General features: G+C 55.7%; 1 protein-coding gene across 4 annotated transcripts in view; it reads left to right on the forward strand.

Annotated features, from left to right (window-relative positions):
• Window positions 1-27,909, forward strand: part of Nos1 (nitric oxide synthase 1) — a 142,270-nt gene that overhangs the window by 83,271 nt on the left and 31,090 nt on the right. For all 4 annotated transcript variants that reach the window (XM_058579887.1, XM_058579888.1, XM_046446300.2 and 1 more), the window contains exons 4-15: window positions 9,260-9,388; window positions 10,439-10,584; window positions 12,040-12,202; window positions 12,828-12,919; window positions 14,594-14,735; window positions 16,945-17,084; window positions 18,336-18,510; window positions 21,349-21,450; window positions 23,629-23,823; window positions 24,241-24,326; window positions 26,173-26,317; window positions 27,758-27,862. In XM_058579887.1, coding sequence (XP_058435870.1) covers window positions 9,260-9,388; window positions 10,439-10,584; window positions 12,040-12,202; window positions 12,828-12,919; window positions 14,594-14,735; window positions 16,945-17,084; window positions 18,336-18,510; window positions 21,349-21,450; window positions 23,629-23,823; window positions 24,241-24,326; window positions 26,173-26,317; window positions 27,758-27,862 — 1,620 coding nt within the window. The remainder of the gene's footprint in view (window positions 1-9,259; window positions 9,389-10,438; window positions 10,585-12,039; window positions 12,203-12,827; window positions 12,920-14,593; window positions 14,736-16,944; window positions 17,085-18,335; window positions 18,511-21,348; window positions 21,451-23,628; window positions 23,824-24,240; window positions 24,327-26,172; window positions 26,318-27,757; window positions 27,863-27,909) is intronic.

Here is a 27,909-nt window from a genome sequence, read left to right on the forward strand (position 1 = left end):
GATACTTTCTCTCCCTTCACCTACACCCAGCTTCCCTCCCCAGACGCCAGCAACACTACTAATTTTTCTGTGTTCTTTAGCAACATCTTATGCTTAGACAAATGTGCACACACCTACTCTTTTTGTAATTTTGTATAAGAGCCCATGACACCTATTATGTTGCCCCTTGCATTCTTACTTATCCACCTGTCTAGGGGATAAATCCCAAGTAATTGAGTCCTGTGTTCTTTTTGATGACTGCATACTATTCCAAAAGGAAGTCCTTCATGGCGGACACTTGGCTCATTGCCAGTCTTGTGACAGGGCTGTTGGATAGAACATTGTGCCGATACCTCATGTGGCACACCAGTGGGTTTATCCACAGAATAAATTCCTCTTTGTGAAATTGTTGAGTCAGAGGTCATGAGCGTTTATGGTCTATGAGTGGAAGCTGCCAGAAGATGCGCTCTAGACATCACTGCCACCCCTCCAGAGACGTGGGAGCCTGACTGTTTACCCACAGCCTCGCCAGCTCCATCTGCCATCAAACATCCTGGTCTTTGTCAATCGGCTGAGAGGTGTTGACAGCTGAGTCAGTATCCCTTTCCAAGAGTGGCTCGGTCTGGCTGGAGATCAGAGCGCCTTTTCCCTCTCTCGCCCAGGAAGAGCCAGGCCAGGCCCCAGCAGCCCCGGAGGGCCTGAGAGCTTCCCGCCTGCCCTCTGCACCTCTGTAGAGATGGACGGACCAAGGGGCGTCTGGAGGGGTGGCCCAGGTCTCTCAGCCTGGGGGCCTGGGTCTCTGCCTCTGCACTTGATCTCGAGGTGGCCCCTTGAGCACCAGCTCATCAGAGCCCGGCCTCTCTGCAGAGCTCTGGAGGGCATTCCTGGTGGAGTGGCCTTCGCTGGCTGCTAACGGCTGGACAGAAAACAGGACTCCAGGGATCCTGTTGTGGGCCAGGCCGTGATCCCGCCGGTGGACTCTGCGACAATACCTGGGCATGTCAGGTGGGAGGGCACGATCGTACCCTCTGACGATATGTCCTCAAACATCAAGGCCACGCTGGGGCTGGGGGTGCAGCTCAGCAGGAGAGCTTGGGTTTGGCACGTGCAAGGCCCTGGCTTCAGTCCTCAGAGCCCGGAAAGGAAACAAGGCCCACCTTGTGCGGGTCCGGAATTCATCATTGTCTCAGACTTTTACACAGAAGTATTCGTAGCTTTGGTTTTAAATGTGCACCATCTGGCCTTACTGGGCTTCTCTTCCTATGGGACGGCTGTTCTGCGGGGGCGAGTATCAGCTGCCCTCTCTGGCAGGGCATGGCTCTCCGACAGGCCGCACTCCCCACCACCCCTTACTGCCCCTCTCATTGAGACCATGTGTCCCAGAGGGGACTGAGAGGCCAGCTCCATTTTCTGGGAGAAGAAGAAAAAGATTCTGAGGGTCTGAGTCCTCTGAGGCCCAGGAGCCCCGGGCAGAGAGACTTGGGATTTAAGTTCACCGCGTGACTTGACGTCCGGCCCTCGGCCTCGTCCACCCACCACCCAGTGACACTCAGAGCCACGGGCTGTGCGTCTGAGATGCGATTTCCCAGATGCCTCTCAGACACAGGGCGAGAAGGAGGCAGGGACCCAGGGCTCGGCCCTGTTGGAGCCCCAGGTTCAGGGCTGAGGAAACTGCCCGGTTCCCCCCTGATGGGCCCCCCCACAGCCACCAGCTCCAGAACTGTCCCCCAGATGAGCAAATTAATGAAAACCACGGTTCTCGTCCTCTGTCCTGAAGGACGGCCTCCCTTACGCAGCCTCCACTCTACCTAGAATCAGCTTCCCTCCTCCCAGTTCCAATGATTTCTGCTTTTTAAAAATTGATTGATTTTAAAGCCTCCACAGAGGCTGAGCATTGTTCATAACACCAAGGGGGGGACCCGGCCACTACCTGCTTCTCTCAGTCAGGAAGGGGCAAGAGGCATTTCAGGAGCTTCATGTTTCCCCAGGACCAGGCAGAAAGGAACAGCGTGCCAGTGAAGCAAGGCAGACGCAGGTTAGACAGGAGAAGGAACTTTCTGACTCCTAAGACTGTTAGTTCTCCAAAAGAAAAAAAAAAACAGAGTGAAGTCCATCCCTTTGACCCAAAAGAGATTCCCATCATCTGTGAAGCTCCTGATTGTCTAAAGTCAAGGAGAATCAGACACACAGACACCTCTTTTTAAAAAAACAATCTCAGAAAGCTGAGCTGTTCATGTTTATCCAGGTGTCATGTCTCTTTGCTTGATATCCGTGGTTGATGGAATGAATCTCTTCAGCCCTCACCATGAGTCCTCCCCAAACCTCAGTACGCACAGCCAGGCACGGAAGGAAAGACGGAGGCAGACGCCCCTGTCTTTGAGACCCTCCCAGTCACGTGTAGGGTGACAGAGGCATATACGGTGGCAATGGGTCTTAAAAGAGAGAGGGACACAAAATGTCCTGCGACTTAAACACCTTAGCAGCTACCGGCAAGGATTAGACCCCAAGGAGTGCCTTAGGCCTGGGTTTTGAGGATCGAGTAGGAGTCCGCCCACAAGAGAGAGGAGAAATGCATTATGGGAAGAGGCATGTCCCTGGCTGATACAGCCCGGGGCTCCCAGGGGTGCAGCAGGACTTGACCCCAGGCCACGGATCAAAAGCCACTCCACAGGCTCAACCCCAGGCTCAGGACTTCCCGGTCGTCATTCTTATTCTCGTTTTGCTAGTTATTCTGCTGCTCTCATGAGGCAGAGAGGACAAGAGGCACGTTCCTGTTGTACACAGGACACCCTGGGGACCCCCAAACAGAAAGGGACCACCGTTTTGTGACAAATCTGTGACGCACTCCCTTCAAGGTTACGTCACCGTCCTTGTCCATCATCCGAGTCAGTGCTGCAGGCCTCCTAGGGCCGAGCTCTGGGATGTCCAGGCAGAGGGTCAGCAAGGTAGCCGGGGACAGGCAGGAGCTTTGGCAGCCTGGATTCCCAGCCCAGCTCCGTGGTGGGTGACGGAGCCCCTTCGCCTCTCAGACCTGTTTCCTCATCTAAAAAACGGGCGACTGATGATTCAATGAGCCAGTGGACGTGCAGAGGTCCAGCCCAGGGCTGAGCATCCAGGAGGCATTCACTAAAGGTAGCTGGAAAGGAAAGAAAATTTGGGGGGGAGGGTACCAGGGATTGAACTCAGGGGGCACTCCACCCCTGAGCCCCATCCCCAGCCCTAGTTTGTATTTTATTTAGAGACAGGGTCTCTCTGAGCGGCTTAGGGCCTCACTTTGGCTGAGGCTGGCTTTGAACTCACAATCCTCCTGCCTCAGCCTCCCAAGCCGCTGGGATGACAGGCGTGCGCCACCACGCAGGGCAAGGAATGTGGTCCTGCCCTAGCCATCATCTTTTCATCAAGTATCTGCCTTGACTTCTGGAACCTTCTGCCCCTAAGACAAGCTGCAGACGTAGCCACACGTAGCAGGCACGGCACCGACGTCACCCTCAGAGCCCACCTGGCTGGCTTTAGCAGACCCCACAGGCACCATGCGGGTGACCTCTCAGGGTGCCTGTGGGGTACCCCTTTCCCCAGGCCTCTCTCTAACCTCCTGTGTTTTGATCCCTCCCTATGGAGGGTCCCCAGACCCCAAGCCCCCCACCTGGGCTCAGGCCCACTGCCCCGTGTCTCATCCAGCTCAGGCCAGAGCTGGGCACCCACGTCACTTAATCAAGAGCCCCGCAACAGGTCCTGCCACCCTGGGGGTCGGAGCCCGAGCGGAGCCGGGAAGTGTTTGGGTGCAGCCCTGCTGGTGTTTCCATGTATTTTATAACTGTTTGTTTTTTTTTTTTTTTTTTTTTTTTTTTTTTAATTTTTTATTGTTGGCTGTTCAAAACATTACATAGTTCTTGATATATCATATTTCACAATTTGATTCAAGTGGGTTATGAGCTCCCATTTTTACCCCATATACAGATTGCAGAATCACATCAGTTACACATCCATTGATTTACATATTGCCATACTAGTGTCTGTTGTGTTCTGCTGCCTTTCCTATCCTCTACTATCCCCCTCCCCTCCCCTCCCCTCCCCTCCCCTCCCTCCCCTCTTCTCTCTCTGCTCCCTCTACTGACATTCGTTTGTCCCCCTTATATTATGCTAAGTGAAGCTAGCCAATCCCTAAAAAACAAATGCCAAATGTCTTCTTTGATATAAGGAGAGCAACTAAGAACAGAGTAGGGTCGAAGAGCAGGAGAAGAAGATTAACATTAAACAGGGATGAGAGGTGGGAGGGAAAGGGAGAGAGAAGGGAAAATGCATGGAAATGGAAGGAGACCCTCAGAGTTATAACTGTTTGTTTTAACAGCTGAGTGTCGAGTCGATTCAATGCAGCCTGTCCCAGCCGTTATCTGGGCGGGACAGGACGTTCTGGCTGGGAAATCAGGGCTACTCCTCCGCATGCTGTCCGGCCGCCTTGCCCCGGGATCAAAGTGTCTGCCATAAAGGATGACAGGGCCAGAGAGGTCTTTTGCAAATCAACATCCACTGCCAAAACCCCGTCCAGAGACCCTTAGAGAGGTCAGGGGAGACCTTTGCTGAGGATCCCAGGATCTTAAATCTAAAACTGACTGTGCGTTTCCAAGGTTCACATTTAACAGGACGCACAGATCGACGGGATACCATGGGGAGACGCCGCAAGACCGTTGCAGGATGCATTTTTAAAATGGATTTCTAGTGTACTTTTACAGTCTGGTCTGGTGATGGGAATTAAGCTTAGAGTCTGGTCACTTCTGACTGCTGGGGTCTTGCTTGATTTGGAGAAAACATCAACAATCCAGTTCAAAGTCCCCTTCAGCCCGGCATGGTGGTGCACTCCTGTGATCCCAGCGGCTCAGGAGGCTGAGGCAGGAGGATCGTGAGTTCAAAGCCAGCCTCAGCAACTTAGGGAGGCCCTAAGCAACTCAGTGAGACCCTGTCTCTAAGAAAATACAAACTAGGGCTGGGATTTGGCTCAGTGATATAGTACCCCTGAGTTCAACCCCTGGTAACCCCCCACAAAAAAGACCCCCTTACCAGAGAAGATCCTTGCACCCCCTCCACTCCCGAAACATGACAGGTCTAATTCCCGAGCACCCCGATTCCCCTCACACTGAAGCACATGGACGTGAATTGGTGGGGGGTGGTGTCAGAATAAGTCTTCACTCACTTCCTACCAAGTAAATAATGAATCACTTTGGACACAACACCTTGGGCGCATCACAGGGAGATCATACTCCCAGGTCCCAGTAAGTTACAATCTCTAAGTGGCAGGTTTTCATTGCGTGGACCGGTGGGGACCTGCGGCTCCATAGGTCTGCGGGCCTGGGCCCTGAGCTGCCACCGCTTGGCGCCAGGTTAGCTTGCTGCCCTGGAGAACTGCACCCACAGGTGGGCGTGGTGCTGCCCGGAGCCGCAGCAAAGGGCACCGTGTGTGGCTTCTGGCCCCTGGTGTGGGTGGCCTGCTGCCCAGCCCGGCTCCAGCATGCTCCCCTCATTGGGGGCAAGCCAAGCAGGGCAGGTTGCCGTGGCCTGTGATGGAGGACGTGGTGGCCGGTGCCAACAGTGTGAGACTCAGAAGGCGCCAGCCTTGAACAGCTTAGGCCTGAGCGTCCCTGTGTGTGCGCCACGGCTGCCCGGGCAGTTACCACCAGCCGGGCAGCAGACCGCCTCACAGCTGGGGAGGCCAGGACTCCAACGCCAAGGCCGGGTGGGCTGGTCCTCCTGAGGGCCGTGAGCGGGGCTCATTCCAGGCCTCTCTCGGTGCCTCGCACACCACCTGACGGTCTGCCTGCGCCTGGGTGTCCATCTCCAATTTCTCTCTTATTCTAAGGACGCTGGTTATTTGGGGATCAAAGACCATCTTAGAGACCTCACTTTAAATGAGGACCTCCATCCAGACCCTCCCTCCAGCCAGACGCAGGGGAGGGGGGGGACGCACACCTGTCACCCCAGCAACTTGGGAGGTTGAGGCAGGAGGATCGCTATAGGCAAGACCAGCGTCAGCAATAAGCAAGACCCTGTCTCAAAATTTAAAGGACTGGGGACGGGGCTGCCTGGAGGAGCACTTATCTAGCATGTGTAAGCCCTGGGTTCCATCCCCAGGGGGAAAAAAAAGGCCTTATCCCCAAATAAGGTCACATTTGGAATTATTGGGGTTCAGGAGATCAGTGTATGGATTTGGAGGGACACAGCTCCTAGGACGGTCTGAGTCTCACAGATGTCTCCTCCCCTCGTGGTGGCTCCCAGACCTGGGGTCCCCAGGAGACTCGTGCCAGTGATCCCCACTTGGGCACGGCAGGCCCTGGGCCTGTCCCCGGCTCTTCCTGGATCTGGGTTGAGTGTCCACTTCCTGCCGCCCTCCGATCCCCTCGACCCGCGGCCGTTCCCCACCCTGGTGGCCTCTCCGCACTGTTGCCGCAGCTTCTCTGGGGACCTCTCTGCTTCCTGTGGCCCCCACAGCCGTGGACGCCTGGTGTCTGGCTTAACAATGGCTCCTTGTCACAGTTTTCGACTCCGCCATGGTGTGAGAGCAGTCAATAGAAATCAGAATTTGGGTTTCAATTCGGATCGTTTCCTGGGTTCAGATGCATCTGTCCCCAGGCTGAGCAATGACATGGAGCCTCGGCTCCCATAAGCCACTTAGTCCCGAGGCCAGCAACCCACCCTCTGCCGGGTGCTGTGTTGCTGAGCTGGGCGGCTGGATGCAGTCTCTGTTCATATGCTAGTTTCCACTCAGGACGCACTGGTCGGTCATGTCCCCGTGGCTGGTCGTGGAGCACCTGTGTTCCTGACACTGGCTTCCATGTGGTCACTCGCTCAGTTAGGCAGCCTCGGGCTCCTTTGTCCTCCATTCAGTCCAGCCCACAGCCCCGGGCCAAGCATGAAGGATCTCTGCAATTTCAAAGTCCATGCCGACTTTGTATGAGCGCTCAGGCGGAGGCCCCAGAGGACCGCAGGCCAGAGGCTCAGACCACGGGAAAGTGCTGTCTATGGTTCTGGAGCCTTCAAAGTCCGCAGAGCATGGAGCAGCTCTGTGCCGACTACTGTGCCATCTAATAGGAGGCTCTTGAGCACCCGTGATATGGCCATCCCGTGAGGGACCTGGACTCAATCCCCTGAGTTAGCCAGCCACCACTGTCACCAAATACCCGACCGGGATCTCGAGGAGGAGAAGCGTGTTTGGGCTCACGGCTTCAGAGGTTCAGTCCGTGGCCGGCCGAGCCCATTGCTCTGGTCTAAGGTGGGGCAGACCATCGTGGCGGAAGGGCGTGGGCGGCCAGTGCTACTGCATTCATGTTTGTCTGTGAACATTTCCTGCATCATCACCAGGGCGGCTGGGGGACACCTTTTGTCACTGTCAATCTGATCCATGCAAATCCCCAGCAAGAAGGTTCGTAGGTAGAGACTAGAGGTCCGTGGCCCCCACTGTGCCCTCGCGATCGCAGGCGGGGTGAGTGCTGGGGAGCTGTTTACAGCATGCGAAGGTGGCAAGGGGACAATATCTGGACCGGGGTGCTGTTCTAAAGAAGGTTCAGGAAAGACCTCCGACCCCGCGGCCCGTGAGCCCTCTGCGGGCAGCCAGTGCCGCTGGGCTCTCCACGCCGCTAGTCGGCAGACTTTTGCTAGAAGGGACGATTTTTTTAAAAATCCTTGTGTCTTTGTGGACATCCGATCTTGGTCCCCACCTGTAGTTCAAGAGAAGCCATCGACGTGTGGGAATGCATGGATGTGGCAGTGTCCCCACAAAACTCTGGGGACCCTGAAATTGGAACTCGATGTAGCTCTCACGGATCCCAAGACGGAATTCTCATATCCAGCGACATGACTCTTCTTATATTCAATGACCTCAGAGGAGAGTAACCATCCTTGGCTCGTGGGCTGTGCAGAAACAGGCCTCAGGCCGGGTCCAGCCCCAGGCTGCTCCCGGGTGGACGAGCCGGGGTCTAGCCTAAGGGCCAGAGGCCTCCCTGCCTCCTTTGGGCTGAGGCTGTGAGACCTTTTCCTCGGGCTCCTGCCGAGTCCTTAAGCAACCAGGTGTTGACAGAGCCTCCCAACGTCCATGAGCCCAGGGACTCTTGTGCCAATTTAGGAGGAGGTGTCCCGGGAGCCCTGCCCTGCTCCCTCCCAGGACAGCTGGTGTCTCCCACCCCCTGAGGACTTACAGGTGTGAAGCCGCAGCCTGGAGCCCAAATGGGCCCGGTCCCCGACACCGTGACCTCTAAGGACCGCTCGTCTGCATTTTGAACAGGCACTCTCAGGTCCGCACTCAGAGAAGCCATCTGCATCCTGTACTAATGTCCCCACTTGTCCCCTCCTGAGTCATCCAGTATCACTGCTGGCTCATTAAAACATCAAAGCCCCGACTACAGCGGCTACAGCGGCCCTGCCAGAGGGCTCCTAAGGCCTGGTCTCAAGTGTGCGATGCAGCGAGGCCCAGTGGACGGGATGGGGCGGACGCACCCGGGCTGCCGATTCCACGGCTCTTCACGGCTGCTCCTCGCACATCTGGAGCCTCAACAGACGGCCTCCTTGATTAGGGCCTGCTCTCTCCCCCGCCCCCTGGCCACCCCACACCCGCTCCCCCCAGCCATCTGCCCTCCACCCTCCTGACACAGGCCCAACCCCGACCTCAGCACCCAGTCTGTCACCCCCTCTCTGGGTGACCTTCCATACGGAGAAGCAGGAAGACCTTCCATACGGACAAGTAGCTCCCTGCACCCCTCAAAGATGTCAACTCACTCCAAGGAACGCCTTGCTCTAAAGGCCTGCTCTGGTGGGTCACCATCAGTGCCGGGCCGCCGGGAGACACGAGAATGTTCGTTGGTGCTTCATTTGGAGACACAAGCAAAATGACTTGGGGTCCAGCAGGGAAGAAAGTACGAGGAGGGGACAAAAAGAACAAACGCCCCACCCCGTGCTGCCCACTGTGGCTTTAGCACAGTCCGTTTTCTGTTGCTATGGCTGAGTGGCAGAGGCGGGGCATATTATAAAGAAGAGGGGTTTGTTTGGTGCATGATTCTGGAGGCCGGAAGTCCCAGAGTGTGGCGGCAGATCTGCTCAGCATCTGGTCACACCTGCTGGCTCAGCTCTCTCTTATAAAGTCACTAATGCCACCGTGAAGACCTTGCCTCCCTGAGCTCATCCTGGCTTGATTTCTTCCCCGCGGCTCCATATGCAAACACCTCCCAGTCCCAGTGGAGACGGTTCTTCAGTTCCCTCAAGACCCTGCCTGATGCCCCACCTCTGTTCTCTCCTCTAGCCCCCTGCCTCGGGGAGACAGTCCCCCACAAAGAATGGCAGCCCCTCCAAGTGCCCTCGCTTCCTCAAGGTCAAGAACTGGGAGACGGACGTGGTTCTCACCGACACCCTCCACCTGAAGAGCACCCTGGTGAGTTCCCCAGACACTGTCCAGCATCCCCTGGACGGGCTATTTGTCCCTGCTTGAGGACAGCTGATGGATACCCACTCACTTCTCTAAATGCTTTTTATCTGAGCACTTTGTTCCCAAGAGAAGTGAAGGGGCGTGGTCAGTCTGACCACCGATGAAGTACCGAACAAACCCTGCCCTGATTTCACACTGGGTCCTCTAAACTTCTAGATCCTATTTTTTAATAGTGTCAACACACCAACACATTCCTTTAAGTTTGGGTCAGAAAAGGGCCTTTTGGAGAAATGTATCTGTTAGTAACTGCTGTGTAACAAACTGGCCCAAAAATTCAGTGACTGAAAACAACCACTGTTTATTACTTTTGAAAAATCTCTGGATTAGCTGGGTGGTCCAGCCAATCGGAACCGGACACCCTTGATCTTAGTGAGGTTGTATCATGTGCCCGCAGCCACCTGAGGGGACAGCTCAGGGCAGGCTGATTTGGGATGGCCCTGCTGAGGTGACTCTATTGTGCATGTTCTCTCCTTTTCCAGCAAGCCAGCCTGGACTTGCTTGCATATGGAGGCTGGGCTTGGGCATGGTGCAGGGCCGTTTCTGCCCACTCTGTGTGGGCCAAAACTAGCCTAGATCCAAGAGATGAGGACATACAGTCCCCTCTTGATGGGGAGCCGCTATCAAACCACACTCCAAAGAGAATTCAGGGAAGGAAAGAATTGGGGTCATTTTTGCAATTAATCTATCAGAGACGTGTCCAAATGAGCTACTGTCCCCTCTGTTAGAATGAGAAAGTATCCTGGGGTCTAGTTCCAGTGATTCAGATTGGTAGTCAAAACACTCCTGATCCCCTAACTGACCTTCCGGAACCTTACATTGTGACTTGCTGTCCCTTACGTTGACTGAGGACCATGTCCAACAATGACAGGAAGCTGGTCGTTGGCACCAAGGGCCAGGTTAGCTCTGCCCTGAGTACCAGATCCTGGCCCCCAGCCCAGCACCCGCCGATCTTGGGGGAAACCAGGCCATAGCCCAACCTCTCTCTCTCCCTTCCAGGAGACAGGCTGCACGGAGCACATCTGCATGGGCTCCATCATGCTGCCCTCTCAGCACACGCGAAGGCCCGAAGACGTCCGCACCAAGGATCAGCTCTTCCCCCTCGCCAAGGAGTTTATCGATCAGTACTACTCATCCATTAAGAGGCAAGTGTGGGCAGGGCACCGGGGCGCACACCTGTCATCCCGGTGACTCCGGAGGCCGAGGCAGGAGGATCGTGAGCTCAAAGCCAGCCTCCGCAACTTAGTGAGGCCCTCAGCAACTCAGGGAGATGAGACCCTGTCTCTAAAGGAAATGTTAAAAGGCCAGGGGATGTGGCTCAGTGGTGAGGGCTGGGGACAAGATGTCAGCTGCAGCTTTGCAAACCCCAAGTTCGAGGCCTTAGCCCGCCAGTCACAGGGTGGAAAGCTGGTAGCCCACGGGCCAAACCTGGCCCCCAGATGGGCTCTTATTTGACCAGTGAAAGGGTTTCTTAGACTCTGGAGTATTTCTTGCAATTGCACACCTGGAGGGAAACTCCCAGCTGTGGTTTGTGAGCATGCAAAGAAGGGCAAGGTCACAAACACCACGGACAGTAGGAAAGATCACCATTGAAGAACCTTCCAGAAATCACCTTGGCTCCATCCACAGTCCAGACATGGAATCCAGGCTCCGTATCCCTTCTCCGAAATGTTCTGCACCAGACGTATTTTGGGTCTCAGAGTTTTTCGGATTTTAAAATATTTGCATCGACTTTACCAACTGAATACCCCTCATCTGAAAATCTGAACCCCAGGGGCTAAGGTGTCCCTCGGTGGTAGAACACGTGTGTAGCGGGTGCTGGACGCTGGGTTTCAGCTGGGGACCTGGGTGCTCATTACACTGTTCTGTAGAGCTGCCTTCTTAGGAGTCTAAAAGTTTCCAAAGTGATTTTTAACTGTCTGAAATTGAAGGCATTCCCAACATTGGAAACTCAGAAGAGCTCCCTTTAAAACTAGGACTTTCCAGTTTCTGTTGAGCAAGACCCGGCAGCCTTGGGTCCCCTCGCCTATCAGGGAGCAGTTGGCTGGGGCACAGTCACGGCTGCCCCCCAAGGACAAGGCTCAACGCGGTCCCCACCCGGCTGGTTTCATCTACACACCCCGCCGAGCCCTCGTGGGCACCTGAGTGTACAGTCTCTGCTTTATGCTCTAACTGTCGCATGCAGCAGTCGACGGGGGACTTCCTGTGGCCCCCAGTGTCCTATCATAGCTGGTCCCTCCCACCCTCCTCTACTTCAGAAGAGGGGGTAATGACGTTGGTTAGCTTTCCGTCCCTGTGACAAAACACCTGAGAGGATCAACTTAAAAGGAGGAAAAGGTTTGTTTGTGCTGATCATTTGAGTCCACGGGCGCTCGGCCCCTGTGGCCTGTGGCCAGGCAGCTCATCAGGGTTGGAGAGCAGGAGGAGGAGGCCCCTCACCTCATGGCACCTGGGAAACAAGGGAGGGAGGGAGGGCGCCCCCCATGACCTCACTTCCTCCCACCAGGCCCCGCCTCCTACAGGTGCCCCACCTCCTAGTAGAGTCCCGGGCTGGCGGGAGACCTTAGGGGGCGCTTCACGCTCCTCTTCTCCCAACTCAGGTTTGGCTCCAAGGCCCACATGGACCGGCTGGAGGAGGTGAACCGGGAGATCGACAGCACCAGCACCTACCAGCTCAGGGACACCGAGCTCATCTACGGGGCCAAGCACGCCTGGCGCAACGCCGCCCGCTGCGTTGGCAGGATCCAGTGGTCCAAGCTGCAGGTGGGAGACCCCTTGGGGACACCTTGGGGAGGGGACGAGAGAAAGAGGGCAGGTGGAGCTTTGGAAAGGCCCCCGTTGGCCCTAGTGACCTATCACCTGGTGGTCACAGGGCCCACACTCCCAGGTCACAGCCGCATCCTGACTAGAGCCATGTCCCCTGGGCACCCCGGCTGACCACAGACCCCACCTCTCCCTTCAGCCTCCCGCCCACCTCCCTTACTGACCTTCTCCACATCCCCCCTGACCAGTCCGTTTCTGTCCTGCTGACCTGATTGGATTCTAGGGAAGATCTCCTCGTGGGCAGTAGATTCGTTATCAAGGTCGGGGTTTAGAGTTTGATTTTTGTTTATTTTGTTTTTTAATCCCTCAGTCCTAGTCCCCAACAGAAAACGTAGCCATCTCATTAAAACGCCCCCTGTATTGAGTGTCCCCTTCGTCACATTCGCTTGCACTCTGGGAGACTTTTCCTAGTCTGATTGACGTTGCTTATGAGCATAGAAGAAAGAAAACATAAAAGTTTGCCTGGGACTCAGAATGAGGTGCCTGCCACTCCAGAGAGGGGGCCCTTGGGTGGGCTCTGGGAAAGGGGGAGACGGCCGTCAGTCCCACCCGGCATCTCTCCCAGGTGTTCGATGCGCGCGACTGCACCACGGCTCACGGGATGTTCAACTACATCTGCAACCACGTCAAGTACGCCACCAACAAGGGCAACCTCAGGTGAGGGACCTGCTCGGGGGGAGGGGGCCTCATGTCCCCACGGCGTGGAGTCGGCCACACTGAGACAGATGTGCAGCCCTTCCTTGCCCACACCAAGTGTCCCTTCTCCTCTGGGGCAGTAGTATCCCCTGGGGTTTGCAAAACTGCAACCACGAACGTCCCACTCAGCCCTCACCCAGGAGGAGCCTGAGAAAGGTTGTTGGATCTGGGATCCGCACACAGCACCAGCCTCACACCCGCTCACGGGCTGTGACTCTGGTGTCACTAAACACGACTCTGTATGTACATCACACAACGCGCTGGGTCTGCTGCTCAGGGATGCGTCACGCGCGGGAGGGAGGAGTGACTCATCCTGGGCTCCTCTCCGCCGCGGCCCTGAGAGACGTTTTGCTCAGAGATTCTGAAGAGCGCTGAGACCCTGTGTGGTTTTCACCTGGCCTCCCGCGCACCCCAACTTTCATACCGAAGGGGGACGCCCCACTCCTGCAGTATAATAATGGGGCCCTCTTTTGCATAAAGGGGGGAGGACCTCAAGTTGAGCTCACAAAGCAGCAAAGCGGTGGCCGTTGCCAGGGTCAGCAGGGCCCAGGCTCCTGCAGGAGGAGATCCACCCGTGGGAGGAGATCTACCAGCCGCGGGGGGACCTGAGATCCCTGTGTTGACAGGAGAACCCAGGGCAGGGTCCCCGCGGCCAGGAATCAGTTCCCTTGATGGAACAGGGGACTCCAGGCAGCAGGAAGAGCTCGGGGCAGAGGATATCATGGGGCACGGGTGGAAAAGTCATCCTGCTTCAAGTCTGCGTTTTTCTTCTTCCGTCCTTCCCCTGTGCCAAGGAGCAAAGCCCCATCCTGTGACACCCTTCACCCTTGGGTAACCGTGGGCTCATCCCGCCACACAGCGGGCCCTGCACTGAGATGAGTTTTGCAAAAGGGACTCAGAGTAGGTCTCAAATCTGCCTCCCCGATGACAGGGTTAGAGGACCTCGGTGGCTGAGGTGTGCAGAAAGGGGATTGGAGAGTAATGAAGAGCAGGAGGAGCAGGTGGAGAGGGTTCACACAGGTGTGTCCTAGGTTTCAAAGGAAGGCTGGTTGTCCGGTTGGTGGCGCACGCTAATCCCAGCACCTCTGGAGGCTGAGGCAGGAGGATCGTGAGTTCAAAGCCAGCCTCAGCAACTCAGGGAGGCCCTAAGCAACTCAGTGAGACCCTGTCTCTAAATACAAAATAGGGCCAGGGATGTGGCTTGGTATTGGTCAGGTGCCCCTGAGGTCAATCCCAGTACCCAAAAAAGGGAAGGCTGGTGGTAGAAGAACAGAACCTAGAATCCCTATGTGCTGTGACTCGGGGGTCCCACGGCTCCCTGGAGATGGCGTGTGCAGAACTCCCCGGAGGACTGGCCGACGTCAGGATTCTTGTGCCCTGGAGACAGGGATGCAGAGCCCCTGGCTCTGAACCCATCCTCCTGCCCCCCACCTCCACTGGCCTCCACCCTCCGCACACCAGGGGCTCCAGTGGAGAGGTGACGTCCCCTCCTTCCAACAGCTAGTCCATTGACCCTGGGGACCTGGCACAGACGTGATCCACCCTGAGCCTGTTGGTCTGGGCAGCACCGTTTCGAGTGTGTCCCCAGAGCACACGGCTCCCCCTGACACCGGCTCTCCTCCCCTGGCCCCACAGGTCGGCCATCACCATCTTCCCTCAGAGGACGGACGGCAAGCACGACTTCCGCGTGTGGAACTCGCAGCTCATCCGCTACGCCGGCTACAAACAGCCCGACGGCTCCACCCTGGGGGACCCGGCCAACGTGGAGTTCACAGAGGTGCGAGCACGGTGTCCCCACCCACCCACCCCGTCCACCCGGGCTCAGGGCCCCGAGCTTTCTTTTCTGGTTTGATGGGCAGCCTTTGGGACACAGGGTGCCCTTCTAAAGACTGGCCGCTGCCCTCCGTCCCCGTCCTCCGGCTCTTTCACGGTTGGGCATTGGGTCACCTTGGTGTCACGTCCTCACCCCCAGCCTCCTGGCAGAAACTGTGGTCCCATTTCACAGGTGGGCGCTGGGAGCAGTTATCCAAGGGAGCCAAATAGGTCAGGGGAAGGCGGGGACCGCAGGGCAAAGCTCGTCCCACCAGGAGGAGAGACGCCGGCAGAGGAAGCCCGTCGGGGCACCTTGGCAGGGTCGAGTGATGTCTCCAACTCGAGGCACCACTCACGTTTCTGCCACTGTTGGACACAATTTTGACTCTGCTGGGCACCAGCCTATAAAAGCCACCAGGAGAGCCACCACCACCCGTCCCCACCCAGGGTTCCTTCCAGGTGGGCCTGTGGGTGGGCACCCCCTGCATTGACCACCCAGCCCGCCCCAGGTGAGCTTCTCTCCGCGCCCCCTGGCTCCAGCCCCTGCCAGGCCCGAGGGTGACTCAGCTGCTACCCCTGGGTGCTGGCTTCGCCTGCAGGTGGCTTTTCTTATTAAAATGTGATTCTCCTGAGAAGGGGGCTGTCTCCAGGGCAACCAGAGCTGCACCTGTGTGCTCATGGCCCAGCCAGGCACCACTTGGCTGAGCGGAAGGTGCACTTGGCCTTGCCCCTGCCTCGAGTCGGCAGAACGGCCCCCTCCTCAGCTCAGCCTTCCAACCGTCCGGCCAGCGCACCCCTCCTGAGCCAGGAGCCAGCGCCTCCCCTCTCGGTCCCTCCCTCGCCACCCTCTAGCCCCGCGCTGTCCAGAAGGGCAGCTGCAAGCCGTGGGTGGCCCCTGAGCGCCTCGTATGTGGCTAGTGCAAACCGGGATGTGCCTTTAGTGAAGGTGCCACCACATCTCTGAGATTCAGTATTCCAAACACAGGGGGCTGGGTGCCTGGCGCACACCTGTCATCCCAGCGTCTCCAGAGGCTCAGGCAGGGGGACTGTGAGTTCAAAGCCAGCCTCAGCCACTCGGTGAGGCCCTGAGCAACTTTTCAAGAACGTGTCTCTAAATGAAAAACAAAATGGGCTGGGGAGGTGGCTCAGTGGATGAGTGCCCCTGAGCTCAATGTCCAGTACCACAAAAATAATAATAATGATAATAATAATCAGTGGAAAAGAGCTCACTGATGGCTCTTGTGTTGGTTGGGGACGTGGCTGAGGGGCAGATATCTGCCTGGCAGAATCCCCGGCACCACAAACATCACAAACAGGTGGGAGCCTGACTATTTAAAGTTTCAATATTTTGTTCAAAATATATGCATTGATTCCAGATTGAAACGATAATGATGGAGGTACGGCAAGCTACTATGTTCATAAAAAACTAGCAACCTTACTGGATAAATATATGTTTGATTTTAACATTAACGTTTCAACATGAATATTAATATTCTAGCGATTTAAATACCTTCGCTTTAACCATTTATCATGGATCAGTTAGTGTTGATCTTTAGTGTGTCTCGTTGTTACATAGTACCTCTATTCGATATGATTTAGACGAAAGTTAGCAATTTCATTTTACTCTCAAATGGATCACTTAGAATAGATGGATACTTTAATACAGGAAGAATATTCACATAAAGTGCTTGCATTCAAATAAATATGTGAATAAAATGGTTTTCACCCCTTTTTTAATGTAGCTGCTAGAGTTAGTCACTCATGTGGCTCACATCAAATATCTATGGGGCAGCTGCCCTAAAAAAAAGTGTGTTCTAGACGGTGATTCTTCACCACAGGGAGCAGACCTTCTTTGCATCTTGAGGCCTCTAAGGTCACGTGACAGACCCCTGACAGAGCCAGCCCAGGACAGACGCCAGGATTGGCCAGCTCTTCCCTTCCCCTCTGGGAGCCCCCAGGGGGCACAGAGGACCCTGGAGATGTAAAGCTCCCTGTTGGAGCAGAGGCTTGCCCTGTGTCCTGGGGGGCCACAAGGCAAGGCCAGGGGGACCCTCTGTCCCGTGGCAGTGCCCTCTGGGGACTCGCGTTGGGGTCTCTGCTCAGCCCTCAGCCCCACCCCCCCCACCGGGCTGGAGGGCGCAAGGCGCCGAGCTGACCGAGGGGTCTGTTTGCAGATCTGCATCCAGCAAGGCTGGAAGCCCCCACGGGGCCGCTTCGACGTGCTGCCCCTCCTGCTGCAGGCCAACGGCAATGACCCCGAGCTTTTCCAGATCCCGCCCGAGCTGGTGCTGGAAGTGCCCATCAGGCACCCCAAGTAAGAGGGCTGGCGTGGGGGGTGGGGGGTCCCCGGGCCCCTCTCCGCCCAGCCTTAGTCCCCTGGCTCCCTCTGCAACCCAGACAGGGGTTCCCAGGGGTCTTGGTTCCTCCCTGTGGGCTTGGGCAACGTGGGTGCCCTCGGGGGCCATCCTGAGAACAGCCAGCCGTGGGAAGTGGACCCAGGGAAGGTCAAGTTCAAAGGGCACCTGGTGCTGGGAGGAGCATTTGCACTTGGAGAGGGAAGAAATTCCACCCCAGGCACCAGGCTCAGGGAGAGGACCAAGGGAGGTCGATAAAAAACTCAATACGTAAATGCCGTGTGTTTCAGAGATCTAACTCAACTCTTTTTTGGTTTATTTTTTTGTTTTTTAAATCCACAAAGAGCCACAGACCAACATTTTAAATAAAAGCAGGATTCAGCTCAGAATTGAGATTAGGGTGACACAAGCAAGGGGGGGGTCACACAGGGAGGGGTGGGAGCCTGTCTATTTAAAATTTCAATATTTTATTCAAAATATATACATAGATGGGCAGCACTAAATTATGTTTTTAATTGCATTAATTTAAAATATTGCATGAAGAAGCAACAGCCTTGATGTCGATTGCTGAGTCTGTTGGGGTCCCCTTAGATTTTGCACCCTAGAGGAGTGCCTCATTTGTGTTCCCTTCCTCCTGGCCCCAGACAGGAGGCCCGGGTCACAAGGCTCCGGGTGCCGCCTGCTCTCTGGGAGCACCCCCAGCCTCCTGGATCCACTCAGTGACTCAGGCCACATCGTTCCCACTCCAGTCAGGCACCCCACTGGCCTTTGGGGCTGACTTGGTCCCTGCCTCGGTGGTTTTACCTTCTCAAAGAGGAGAAGATCTCACAAACACAACTACTTCATGCTTCTAGGCCTTATAAAATGACTTGATTCCAGTAAAATGCGGCAGTAGGAATTTTATGATGCCCAGAAGTGTGAAGCCACATGGACCCAATAGGACATCAGAGAAGGTTTCCCTGGAGTGAGCAGCATTTTAGCTGAGAATTAAGTATAGGGAGGAGCTGGGAGCACAGATGAAAGAGAGAGGATCCCCAGGAAGAAGGAGCCAGCCGCCTGTGCAAAGGCCCTGGGGTAGAAAGGCGCACTGTGGGTTGCAGCAGAGTGATTTCTCCACACTTTCTCCTGGACTCACTCTTAGTGTAGGTTTGGAAGACCCATGGGCCCCGAGGGCAGTGGTTCCCAGACCTGGGCTGTCTTGCCGTCTGCAGGTTTGACTGGTTCAAGGACCTGGGCCTCAAATGGTACGGCCTCCCCGCTGTGTCCAACATGCTTCTGGAGATTGGTGGCCTGGAGTTCAGCGCCTGTCCCTTCAGCGGCTGGTACATGGGCACGGAGATCGGTGTCCGTGACTACTGTGACAACTCCCGCTACAACATCCTGGAGGTAAGGTCCCTCGGTGGTCCCCGGGGCAGGACACCCAAGGCAGAGGTTTGGAGCCTAGAAACTGGAAGGAGTCCGAATAGAACCACAATCGGGTGAACTTCTGGAAGCATCCGTGTGTCTTTACCAGGGATGGTAGCAACAGCCAACACACAGCACGGACCCCACGCTAACACTGCTTAAGCACCTTATGTATACAGTCAACACCCACCACCCCCGCTACCCCATGTCTGTCGGGGATTCATCCAGGAACCCCCACCGAAGCCCAGGTCCTTTATATAAAAGGCCCAGTATGTGCCTATGACCTACACACCCCCGGCATGCTCAGATCATCTCGAGATGACTTCTGATACCTCCTACAGTGCTAAACCGAAGGGTTCAGAGGATGAATCATGACAGGGAAGACATGTCTTGGACACGTTCTCTACAGGTGCAAGCTTCTTCCCAAATGTTTTCCTTGGAAGGTTGTTTGAATCTGCATAGACAGAAACCGCGGCTCTGGCTGCAGGTGGGCGTGCGGTGCGCGGGGGCTTGTGTGTTCAGGTGACTAGTCTCTTTCCTTCAAGGTAACAGCTGTGACATTCTCCAAGTTACTGTTTCTATCAGTGGCTTGGAACCCACCAGCTGTAGCACATTCTCATTTAACCCTCACCTTAACCTTAACGTATGATAATCCCCTTAAGGTGGAGAAAATGAGGACTTCCAGAGGGATTAAGTGACAATCTCAAGGTCATGCAGCAAAGGAGGGTAGCATTTCTCCACAGAGGGTCTGATTCTGTCCCCCCCCCCCCACTGAGTCCTCCTGGAGTTCCCGGGGCTATGTTTTGTCAGCCAACATCCCTACCAACCGTCTTCAGCGGTTGGCCTCATTTCAAAAGAAGATATGGGGGAACAGAGAAGTTAAGTTCTGGGCCTATGTCACACAGCAAATAAGGCACAGAATCATGAGTAGAACTCAGAACCAAGCATTAGGTTTCTGTTGTTTAAATCCATGGGTTCAGGGGGTCCTCAGTCTTGCTGCACCTTGGAGTTTACCCTGGGGGCTTTATGATGCCCAAGTCCCCCTCCCCAGAACCCTGATGTTATTGATCTGGTCAGGACCCCAGGCTTCAGCATTTTGTAACATTTTTTAACTTCCTCAGAAGGTTCTACTGGGTAGCACCCATCTGTACAACCTTCTGACAGGAAAGGGGGAAATATTTCAGATAATTTCCATACATATGGCTCAAGTTGCATTGGGGGATTTTTTTTAAAGTCACATAGGTTTTTTTCTTTTGTTTTTCTCTGCAACTAATTGTTCTTGTTTAATTTTTTTAAAAATGCTGTAGAATGCCAGGCACATACTCCTGTCATCCCAGCAGCTCGGGAGGCTGAGGCAGGAGGATCGTGAGTTCAAAGCCAGCCTCAGCAACTTAGCGAGGCCCTAAGCAACTCAGGGAGACCCTGTCTCTAAAGAAAATATTAAAAAGGGCTGGGGACGGGGCTCCGTGGTTAAGCGCCCCGGCTTCCATCTTTGGTACTAAAAACAATGCTGTAGATAGCAGGAGCCACCTGACTGCCCACACGACACTTGGCTCTTTCCTAAACCAGCTCGAGTTTTACATGTATCTGTGCAAAGCAGCAGCTAATGGTTTGCTCTCTGCAAACGCGTCCCTGCTCCAGACCCCAGCAGAACCTAAGGCCCGGCCTCCGGGAGTGCATCACCAAGTTCTCATTCCACTCTCTGAGTGCGTGTCCCTCGCAAGGAGTCGTCACGGGTAGCTAGACGAGCCTGTCACCCGCCCCAGCCCTCAGTTCCAGCTGCCGTTGTGTACAGACGGTGACAGCTGGGTGGGAAATGACTTCCCTAGTCCTTAGAGATTGCTGCCTTGCAGCCCTGTAATGAGACCTGGGCTCCGCCAGGGACCGGCATGACGGGAGGTGAGCAGCTCAGCCTTAATTAACGAGCCTGCTGCCGGCTCTTCCCTGCCCGCTCCGGAGCCGGTGTCTCCCGACTGTCACCAATTCTCTTTCCCAAGTAACTTGACACAGGTGTCACCTGATGAGGAGGCAGCTCCCAGGTCTCCGGTATCGGGCTTCCCCTGAGCTCTCCCTCCACGGCCACCTGGCTCCGTGGACTGTGGACAAGGGCAGACAGGGTTCTGGGCCTCAGTTTCCCTCATCTGTCAGAGCCCAGCAGGTGTCCCTCTGAACTCACAGCCCACCGTCTCGAGTCTAAGTAGTGACCGCTGCAGAGTGGAACAGAACGAGGGGAGCTTCTCCTCCGAGGAAACAGTCACTCCTAAATCCATCGGAAGACCACCCTCGGATTTGAAATAAAATCCTGGCTTCCTGGCACGCCCTCCAGGGTCCCACGGCATCCAGTCCTGCTTCTCTCTCCCACCAGCCCCCACCCCCTGCAGCTCACCATCCTGCAAGCACACAGGTCCTCTTTCTGCTTCTCAGGGGACCCAAGCCCGATTCCCACCCCAGGGCCTTTGCTCTTGCTCTTCTCACTCGCAAGTCCCCGCCCCTGGTCTGCGGACGTCTTGCTTCTTCTCATCATCTCCTCCTCCCATTTCCTTTCTCTTATTTCCTTCCTAGGAATTAACACTGATCATAAAATGAGCTCTCTCCCCACTCTATGGGCCTGTCAGCTTCATGACTCAAGGCCTCCTTCATATCCAGTAGATTCTCAATTAAAAAAAAAACAAAACACACGACCACTTTTTCAGGAGTGAGTCCATGAGTGACCTGCGCATGAGCTGGTTAGTCCAGGGACCCGCGGTGAGGGGACCCGCCCTCCTTCATTCTGAAGCACCGAGGGGCCCCAGCCTGTGAGTGGGTTTTGTCCCCCTTCAGGAAGTAGCCAAGAAGATGAACCTGGACATGAGGAAGACGTCATCCCTGTGGAAGGACCAGGCGCTGGTGGAGATCAACATCGCCGTCCTCTACAGCTTTCAGGTAGCCCCTGCCTCACGGGCGCGAGAACCTTCGGAACCTTGGTGCTGAGGGTCGAGAAACCTGGCTACCAAAACCCACCTGGGCGGGGTTCTGTCCACCAGCATGACCTCCTTCCTGTCCGCCTGCCTCCCCTGCTTGCGGGTCCTGGGTGGGGACCCTGTGAGGAAAAGAATACTCGGTGGGGAGGGAGGTCACCACCTATTGCTCACAATGCTTCGGAATTGCCACGAGGAGCTGCCAAGATGACCAACCCCTGTCATCCCCGCGGCTCAGGAGGCTGAGGCAGGAGGATCGCGAGTTCAAGGCCAGCCTCAGCCACTCAGCAAGGCCCCGTCTCTAAATGAAAGATTTTTTACAAAGGGCTGGGGATGCCGCTCAGTGCTTCAGCACCCCCTGGATTCCAGCCCCAGTGCCCCCCCCTTAAAAAAGTTGTGATGACAGGTGTCCTCTGTTCCTGTCCTGTCCTAGGGACTCCGATGACCACATAACAAGTGATAGCCTCACTATCAGAGCCTTGTGGGCCCCCGGAAAGGGTGTGAACGGAGTTAAGTCCTTGGGTTCTTGGTCCCCGGTTTGAAGAATTGGCCCAGGGTGAGAGCCAAGGTGACAGGGTTCCCGGAGTGGACGGGCCCCAGAGAGGGGCGCCCGCTGTCTCGGGGTTCTTCAGGGGTACCTGGTGGCCCTGCGCAGGTGGGCCCAGGGAGGCCGGTGTGGACGGAGTCAGCGCTCCACGCTCTGCGTGTAATAAGCCGATGGCACGTGAACGGTCCCCACCGTGTTACGAGGTTAAGAGGACAGGTCCCTCCTCGGGGTCGGACACGTCCGTGGGGTTGACTCTGTGGCCTGCCCTTGCTGGGGTGGGGGCGAGGTAACCAAGGAAGGGTGGCTGCCCTTGGAGCTGCAGGGGACAGGACAGGTGTTCCCAGGAAGCCGCGTGGTGACAGCCCCCAGGGGGTCAGTCCCCCAGACCCCGTGTGTCCTTCCAGGTTGGCGTGAGGTGCCCTTCTCTTGGCCACCCAGGGGAGATACCTCCACCTGCCTCCATACTGGGGTAGGAGGACTGGACACTCCCTGTCTGAACCTCGACGTGTGGAGACCACAGAGCGGACACTTGGTCACGAACACAAAATCACATTTTGAAACTGACCCGTGATGACCCAGGGCAGGGACAGGATCTGGGGTTCTCTGGTTTTTGCAAAGCAGGTCCAGAGACCAGAGGACGGTCTCTAGAATCGAGGCCAGCTCTGCCCTCGGGGGCTTCCCACCAAGGCGGGATAGGTGGGTGGGGACTGGAAGTCACATGTCGGGGACAGAGAGGGGGCCCAGGGACCAACGGCTCCGAGAACAGAGAAGTCGCGGAGGGTGAGGGCTCGGGAGCTGTTGAGATGACCGCCCGGCTCGGATCCCTGGGGACCCGGGACAACGACAGGCAGGCTGGGGACAGCACGGACGGACTGAGCTGACCAATCAGAAAAGCGCAGAGGGGACAAGATACTGTGGGCAGAGAGAGGAGCGTCACCTGGACGTCCATTCCCCACCCGGGAGGGGCTTACCTGGGTGACGTTTTATCCACTCGTTTTAGGACGTAAGACTTTGTATGTTAAGAGGGTTTTACGTCCCCACGCTCACGGGAGAAGTGGGATGGGTGGCCATCAGTAGGAGGGAACAGAATATTAAACCAATGAACAGGAAAAGAAAATTGTTGGAGTCTAGTCACTGCCTGAGGTTCCTCCCCCTTCTTAAAAAGCAGGGAAAGATATGAAAGACATGGTCACCAACAGAGACTTTCTCCTGGGTGTGATTACCAGTGAGAGAAATGCAGAGAGTCACCGGCTCCCCTCACACTGCTTAGAATCATCTCCAGGACCACCATTTGTTTGCTTTCTTTTCTTTAAATTTTTATTTTTTTGGGGGGGGGCAGGGGGGGTGGTTTCTGGAGATTGAATCCAAGGACGCGTTACCACTGAGCACTATCCCCAGCCCTTTTTATTTCACTTTATTTATTTATTTTGAGGCAGGCTCTTGCTAAATGGCTTACGGCCTCACTCAGTTGCTGAGGCTGGCCTCCAACTTGCCATCCTCCTCCCTCAGCCTCCTGAGTCTCTGGGATTACAGGCGTGCCTTGCTGGGCTTGGCTTCCCCAAAGCCTCTGACTCCTGGTCCCTTCTCTTCTCACAGAGTGACAAAGTGACCATCGTTGACCACCACTCTGCCACCGAGTCCTTCATTAAGCACATGGAGAACGAGTACCGCTGTCGGGGGGGTTGCCCGGCTGACTGGGTGTGGATTGTGCCCCCCATGTCTGGCAGCATCACACCTGTCTTCCACCAGGAGATGCTCAACTACAGGCTCACACCCTCCTTTGAATACCAGGTCCTGCCCCTTCTGCCCCTTTCCGTGCTGAGTCCCCCCCCCCCCCCCCGTCTGCTGTGTATGTTGTGTCGGGAGCACATCTTAATCTGGGCCAGCTCTTTGGATGTGCAAATGCCCAGTGGCCACGTCTGGCTCCTGGCTCCCACACTGGGCAGCACGGGTCTTGCTGAAAGACTAACAGAGACACAATGAGTGCTCGGAGGTCACAAGAAGAAAGTATGAGGGGACCCAGGGCTGATGGGAGGGGCTGGCAGGACACTACAGGGAGGCAAGGACAGCTATAGTGACCACAGGTGGAATCCCTGCTCTCTAGGGCTGTGGGGTCGGGCAGCCTCGAGCCCCAGGGAGCCCTGGGCATCTCCATGAGAAGCTGCCGTCCCTCGTGGCAGTGACCAAAGCCCTCTCTCCTCTTCCCAGCCCGATCCTTGGAACACCCATGTGTGGAAAGGCACCAACGGGACCCCCACAAAGCGGCGCGCCATCGGCTTCAAGAAGCTGGCCGAGTGAGTGTCCTGCCATGGGAACCCGGGGTGCGCCCACTCAGAGAGCCCAGAAAGGGGGGACACAGCAGCGGGGCCATTTTTTAGGGAAGTCAGAACCCGGGGGAGCCGGGGGGAGCCAGCCCCAGGCCCTCCCTCGTTTATTTCCTCATTCATTCACTCATTGGTTCGTACTTGAGCCAACAAATGAGCACCAGGTGTATTCTCCACGCCAGGTGCTGGGCTAGGCTCCGCGGGGTCGAGTGGGGCCCCTGATCTCAGGACGCCCCCAGCCATCATCTGTCAAAGAACGAACATGAATGTAGTCAACCCTGGGTCCGTGGCAAGGGCACTGAGAAGTAGTTCCAGGGGTCGTGAAACAGATGTCACCTAGATGTCACCTAGATGTCCCTTGGGAGGTTAGGGAGGACGTCCCTGAATGGGTGAATGAGATAAACAAGGGTTAATGGAGCAAAGAAGGGAAGAGAAGGGGCTGTGGACCAGGATGACCACTGTGGGGGTCCTCTCTTCCTGAAGGATGCTCGGCCACCTGGGGGCCGGCTGGGTAGGGGGGGCCGACTGAGCTGATTGAATGGGACCCCAGGCTTCTGCCCAAAGAGAACTCCAGCGATCCACCGTGTGGGGCAGCCATCGGGGTGGACTGAGCTAGCTGGGGTCCAGAAGCGTCCGTGTGTGCCAATCTAGTTCTGCAGCAGGGGCCACCGCTGCCACGGACCCATGCTGGGTCCCTTGGTTCCCGTCCCCATGATTGGCACCCGGGATATCTCTCCCCTCCCCCTCTCTCCATCCCATCCCACCCGCCAGCCAAGGAGGAGCCCAAGGCAGCACCCTTCCCCCAACAAGAGGATCTGGAATATTCTCAGCCAGGGCCACCGTTGGCTCTAGCTCAGCTCCATCGTCTCCGGGAAGAGAAGGGAGACAGGAATCTAAAACGTTAATTGCACCATGAAGTTTGCAGTGGAAACAAAAGGAGTTAATTATAGATGTGCTGTCATGCTCCATCCCTCCCAGGGAACCCTCCACGCACCTTTAATCCCTTTGGGTTCCCCACCTCCCCGCCCTTAGCTCAGTCTTCCCCCCTCCCCCGCGTGGGTGGCTCCCCTAATTCTGAAAAATTTACCACCGATAATCCCCGGGTGGGAGGTAATTAGCAATTTGTCGATGCTAAGACTCCTGAGAAGAATGGCTTGGGAGTGGAGCCCAGGTACTCGCCTCCCCCAGCCCCTGCCAGCAGAGGGGAGGGGAGGAACCCGGGTTTGAGGTTCTCTGTTGAGCTAGGAGGAGGCTGCATCTGACATCTAAGCTCCCCAGGGCTCAGGTGACATCAGCATCTTTTTAAACTCATCATTTTTCACAGACATTTCTTTTGTGTATGGGAGATGCCAGTTGCCCTGCAAAGCCCTGGATGTCATTGCTGAATAAACCCAGCCTAGCCCTTCCTCTGTGGGTCCCTAAACCCCTAGAACCTTCCGACTCAATGCCTGGTGGATCAATAGTGGTTTGGGTTTGTTTTTTTTTTTCCCCTCTCTCTCAAATACACACGCGCCTAAGCCCCGTGAGTGAACGTGAATGAATGAGGGGGTGGGTGGGCGAAGGACTGTCCTTCAGGGCAGCGCGTGGTACCCCGAGGTTCACTAGCAAAACCCACCGGCCACTTTAACCCCTGCCTGACTGCCCTGGGGTTGGGGATAAGGTAGCTCAGTGGGGTGCGTCCACTTGGGGGGCTCTGACTCTTGAAGCATCAAAGATCAAGAGACTCGATTCTCTGATCTCGTGGATCATGGTTCTGGCCCCCCAAATCCCAACCTGGTGTCTGTTTCCCAACTTTCCCCCCATCCCCGACTCCCAGAGCCGTCAAGTTCTCAGCCAAGCTGATGGGACAGGCCATGGCCAAGAGGGTGAAAGCCACCATCCTCTACGCCACAGAGACGGGCAAATCGCAAGCCTACGCCAAGACCCTGTGTGAGATCTTCAAACACGCCTTTGACGCCAAGGTGGGCAGCGGGCAGTGCCAGTCCCCAAGCCCCTCACAGTGAATACGGTTGGGAAGGGGAGAGAGGCAAGTGGACAGAGAGGAACTCTGGCCCAAGGACTAAAGATGAAGATGCGCATCAGCACACACTGCTGCCAATTTCAGGGGACTGTCATAGTCCTCTCCCCACGAACCCAGTAGGAGTCCAGGAACCACCAAATGAAATGCCTGTCTCTGAAGAAAAATGTTAGTGGGTTTTTGAGAAACCATCCTGCCACAGTCCGGCTGCAGCAAACTAACCGGGGGGGTGACGAGGAACTTGTGTACATTGATGCAGCAGGAGTGGGAGCCGTTTATTGTAGGACAGGAGGGGTATATATACATTCCACACAGCTTATCTTAATTAACATAAACTAGATACAGCAGTCAACCAATAAGGAATCTCCACACTTAATGGCTCGCTGGCGTTACTTCACAAACCACTCCCTCTGGCAAAATGCCAGGCGCCATCTTGACTTGTTTACAGACCCCAACACCATCCTGGAGTCAGTTTTAGAAAGTTCTGTGCTAAAGACAGCTCGAGGGGCCTCACGGCTACCGGACTTCTCAGAGCCTTTAATGCATAAACAAACATGCATTATAATCTCCTAAGGAGGAAAGGGTAGGTTATAAATGTTTCCCAAATATAATTTTTTGGGAGATACCAGGGATTGAACTCAGGAGCACTCCACCACCGAGCCACATCCTCAGCCCTAGTTTGTATTTTATTTAGACACAGAGTCTCACTGAGCTGCTGAGGGCCTCTGTTGCTGAGGCTGGCTTTGAACTTGCAATCCTCCTACCTCAGCCTCCTGAGCTTCTGGGATGACCGGCATACACCACTGCGCCCGGCTCCCAAATATAATTGACCCTGGGTCATTTCTTTTCATGGGGCACCCCAGCAGACTGGACTTCCTGAGACCCTACTTTGACAAATGTGGTGCGGGTGATGCTGAGGCTCAGGGTGACAGTCTCAGATTCATCTGATCCGGGGGCTTCACACTACAGGGGCCAGATTTAGAGAAGGGGTGGAGCGGGCCACTTAGATCCAGCCAGGCCATTCCCAGCCTGAATGGGGACAGGAAGAATCCAGGGTCCGTTGGTGGTAAGAAGCCCAAGGACTTCATTCAAGGTCCGTCTCTCCTGGCAGCCAGCCCTGGGACCACGGCCCAGACCCTGCAGCCTTCACCCCAGTGACCACAGGAAGGTCCTCATGCTACTAACAGGCTTCTGGTCCACCCACTTGAGCCCATTGATGAACGACAGCCCAGAACATCTGCTCCTCTTTCCAAAGGACATGACTCAAAATGACTCACCTTCTCTCTCTCTCTCTCCTCCTCTTCCCATCCCTTTGGGTTCCCTCCCCCGCCCATCACCTCCCTCTTCCTTCCTCTCCCCACCCCCCATGCCTGTGTCCCGCCAGGTGATGTCCATGGAAGAATATGACATCGTGCACCTGGAACATGAAACGCTGGTCCTCGTGGTCACCAGCACCTTCGGCAACGGAGACCCCCCGGAGAATGGGGAGGTGAGATGGGCTCCCCCTGTTCTAGGATGGGGTGCCCTCAGCAGGAA

This window comes from Marmota monax, unplaced genomic scaffold (genome assembly GCF_021218885.2).
Source record: "Marmota monax isolate L192 unplaced genomic scaffold, Marmota_monax_Labrador192_F-V1.1 WCK01_AAM20220418_F8-fsc00092, whole genome shotgun sequence".
Lineage (NCBI taxonomy): Eukaryota > Metazoa > Chordata > Mammalia > Rodentia > Sciuridae > Marmota > Marmota monax.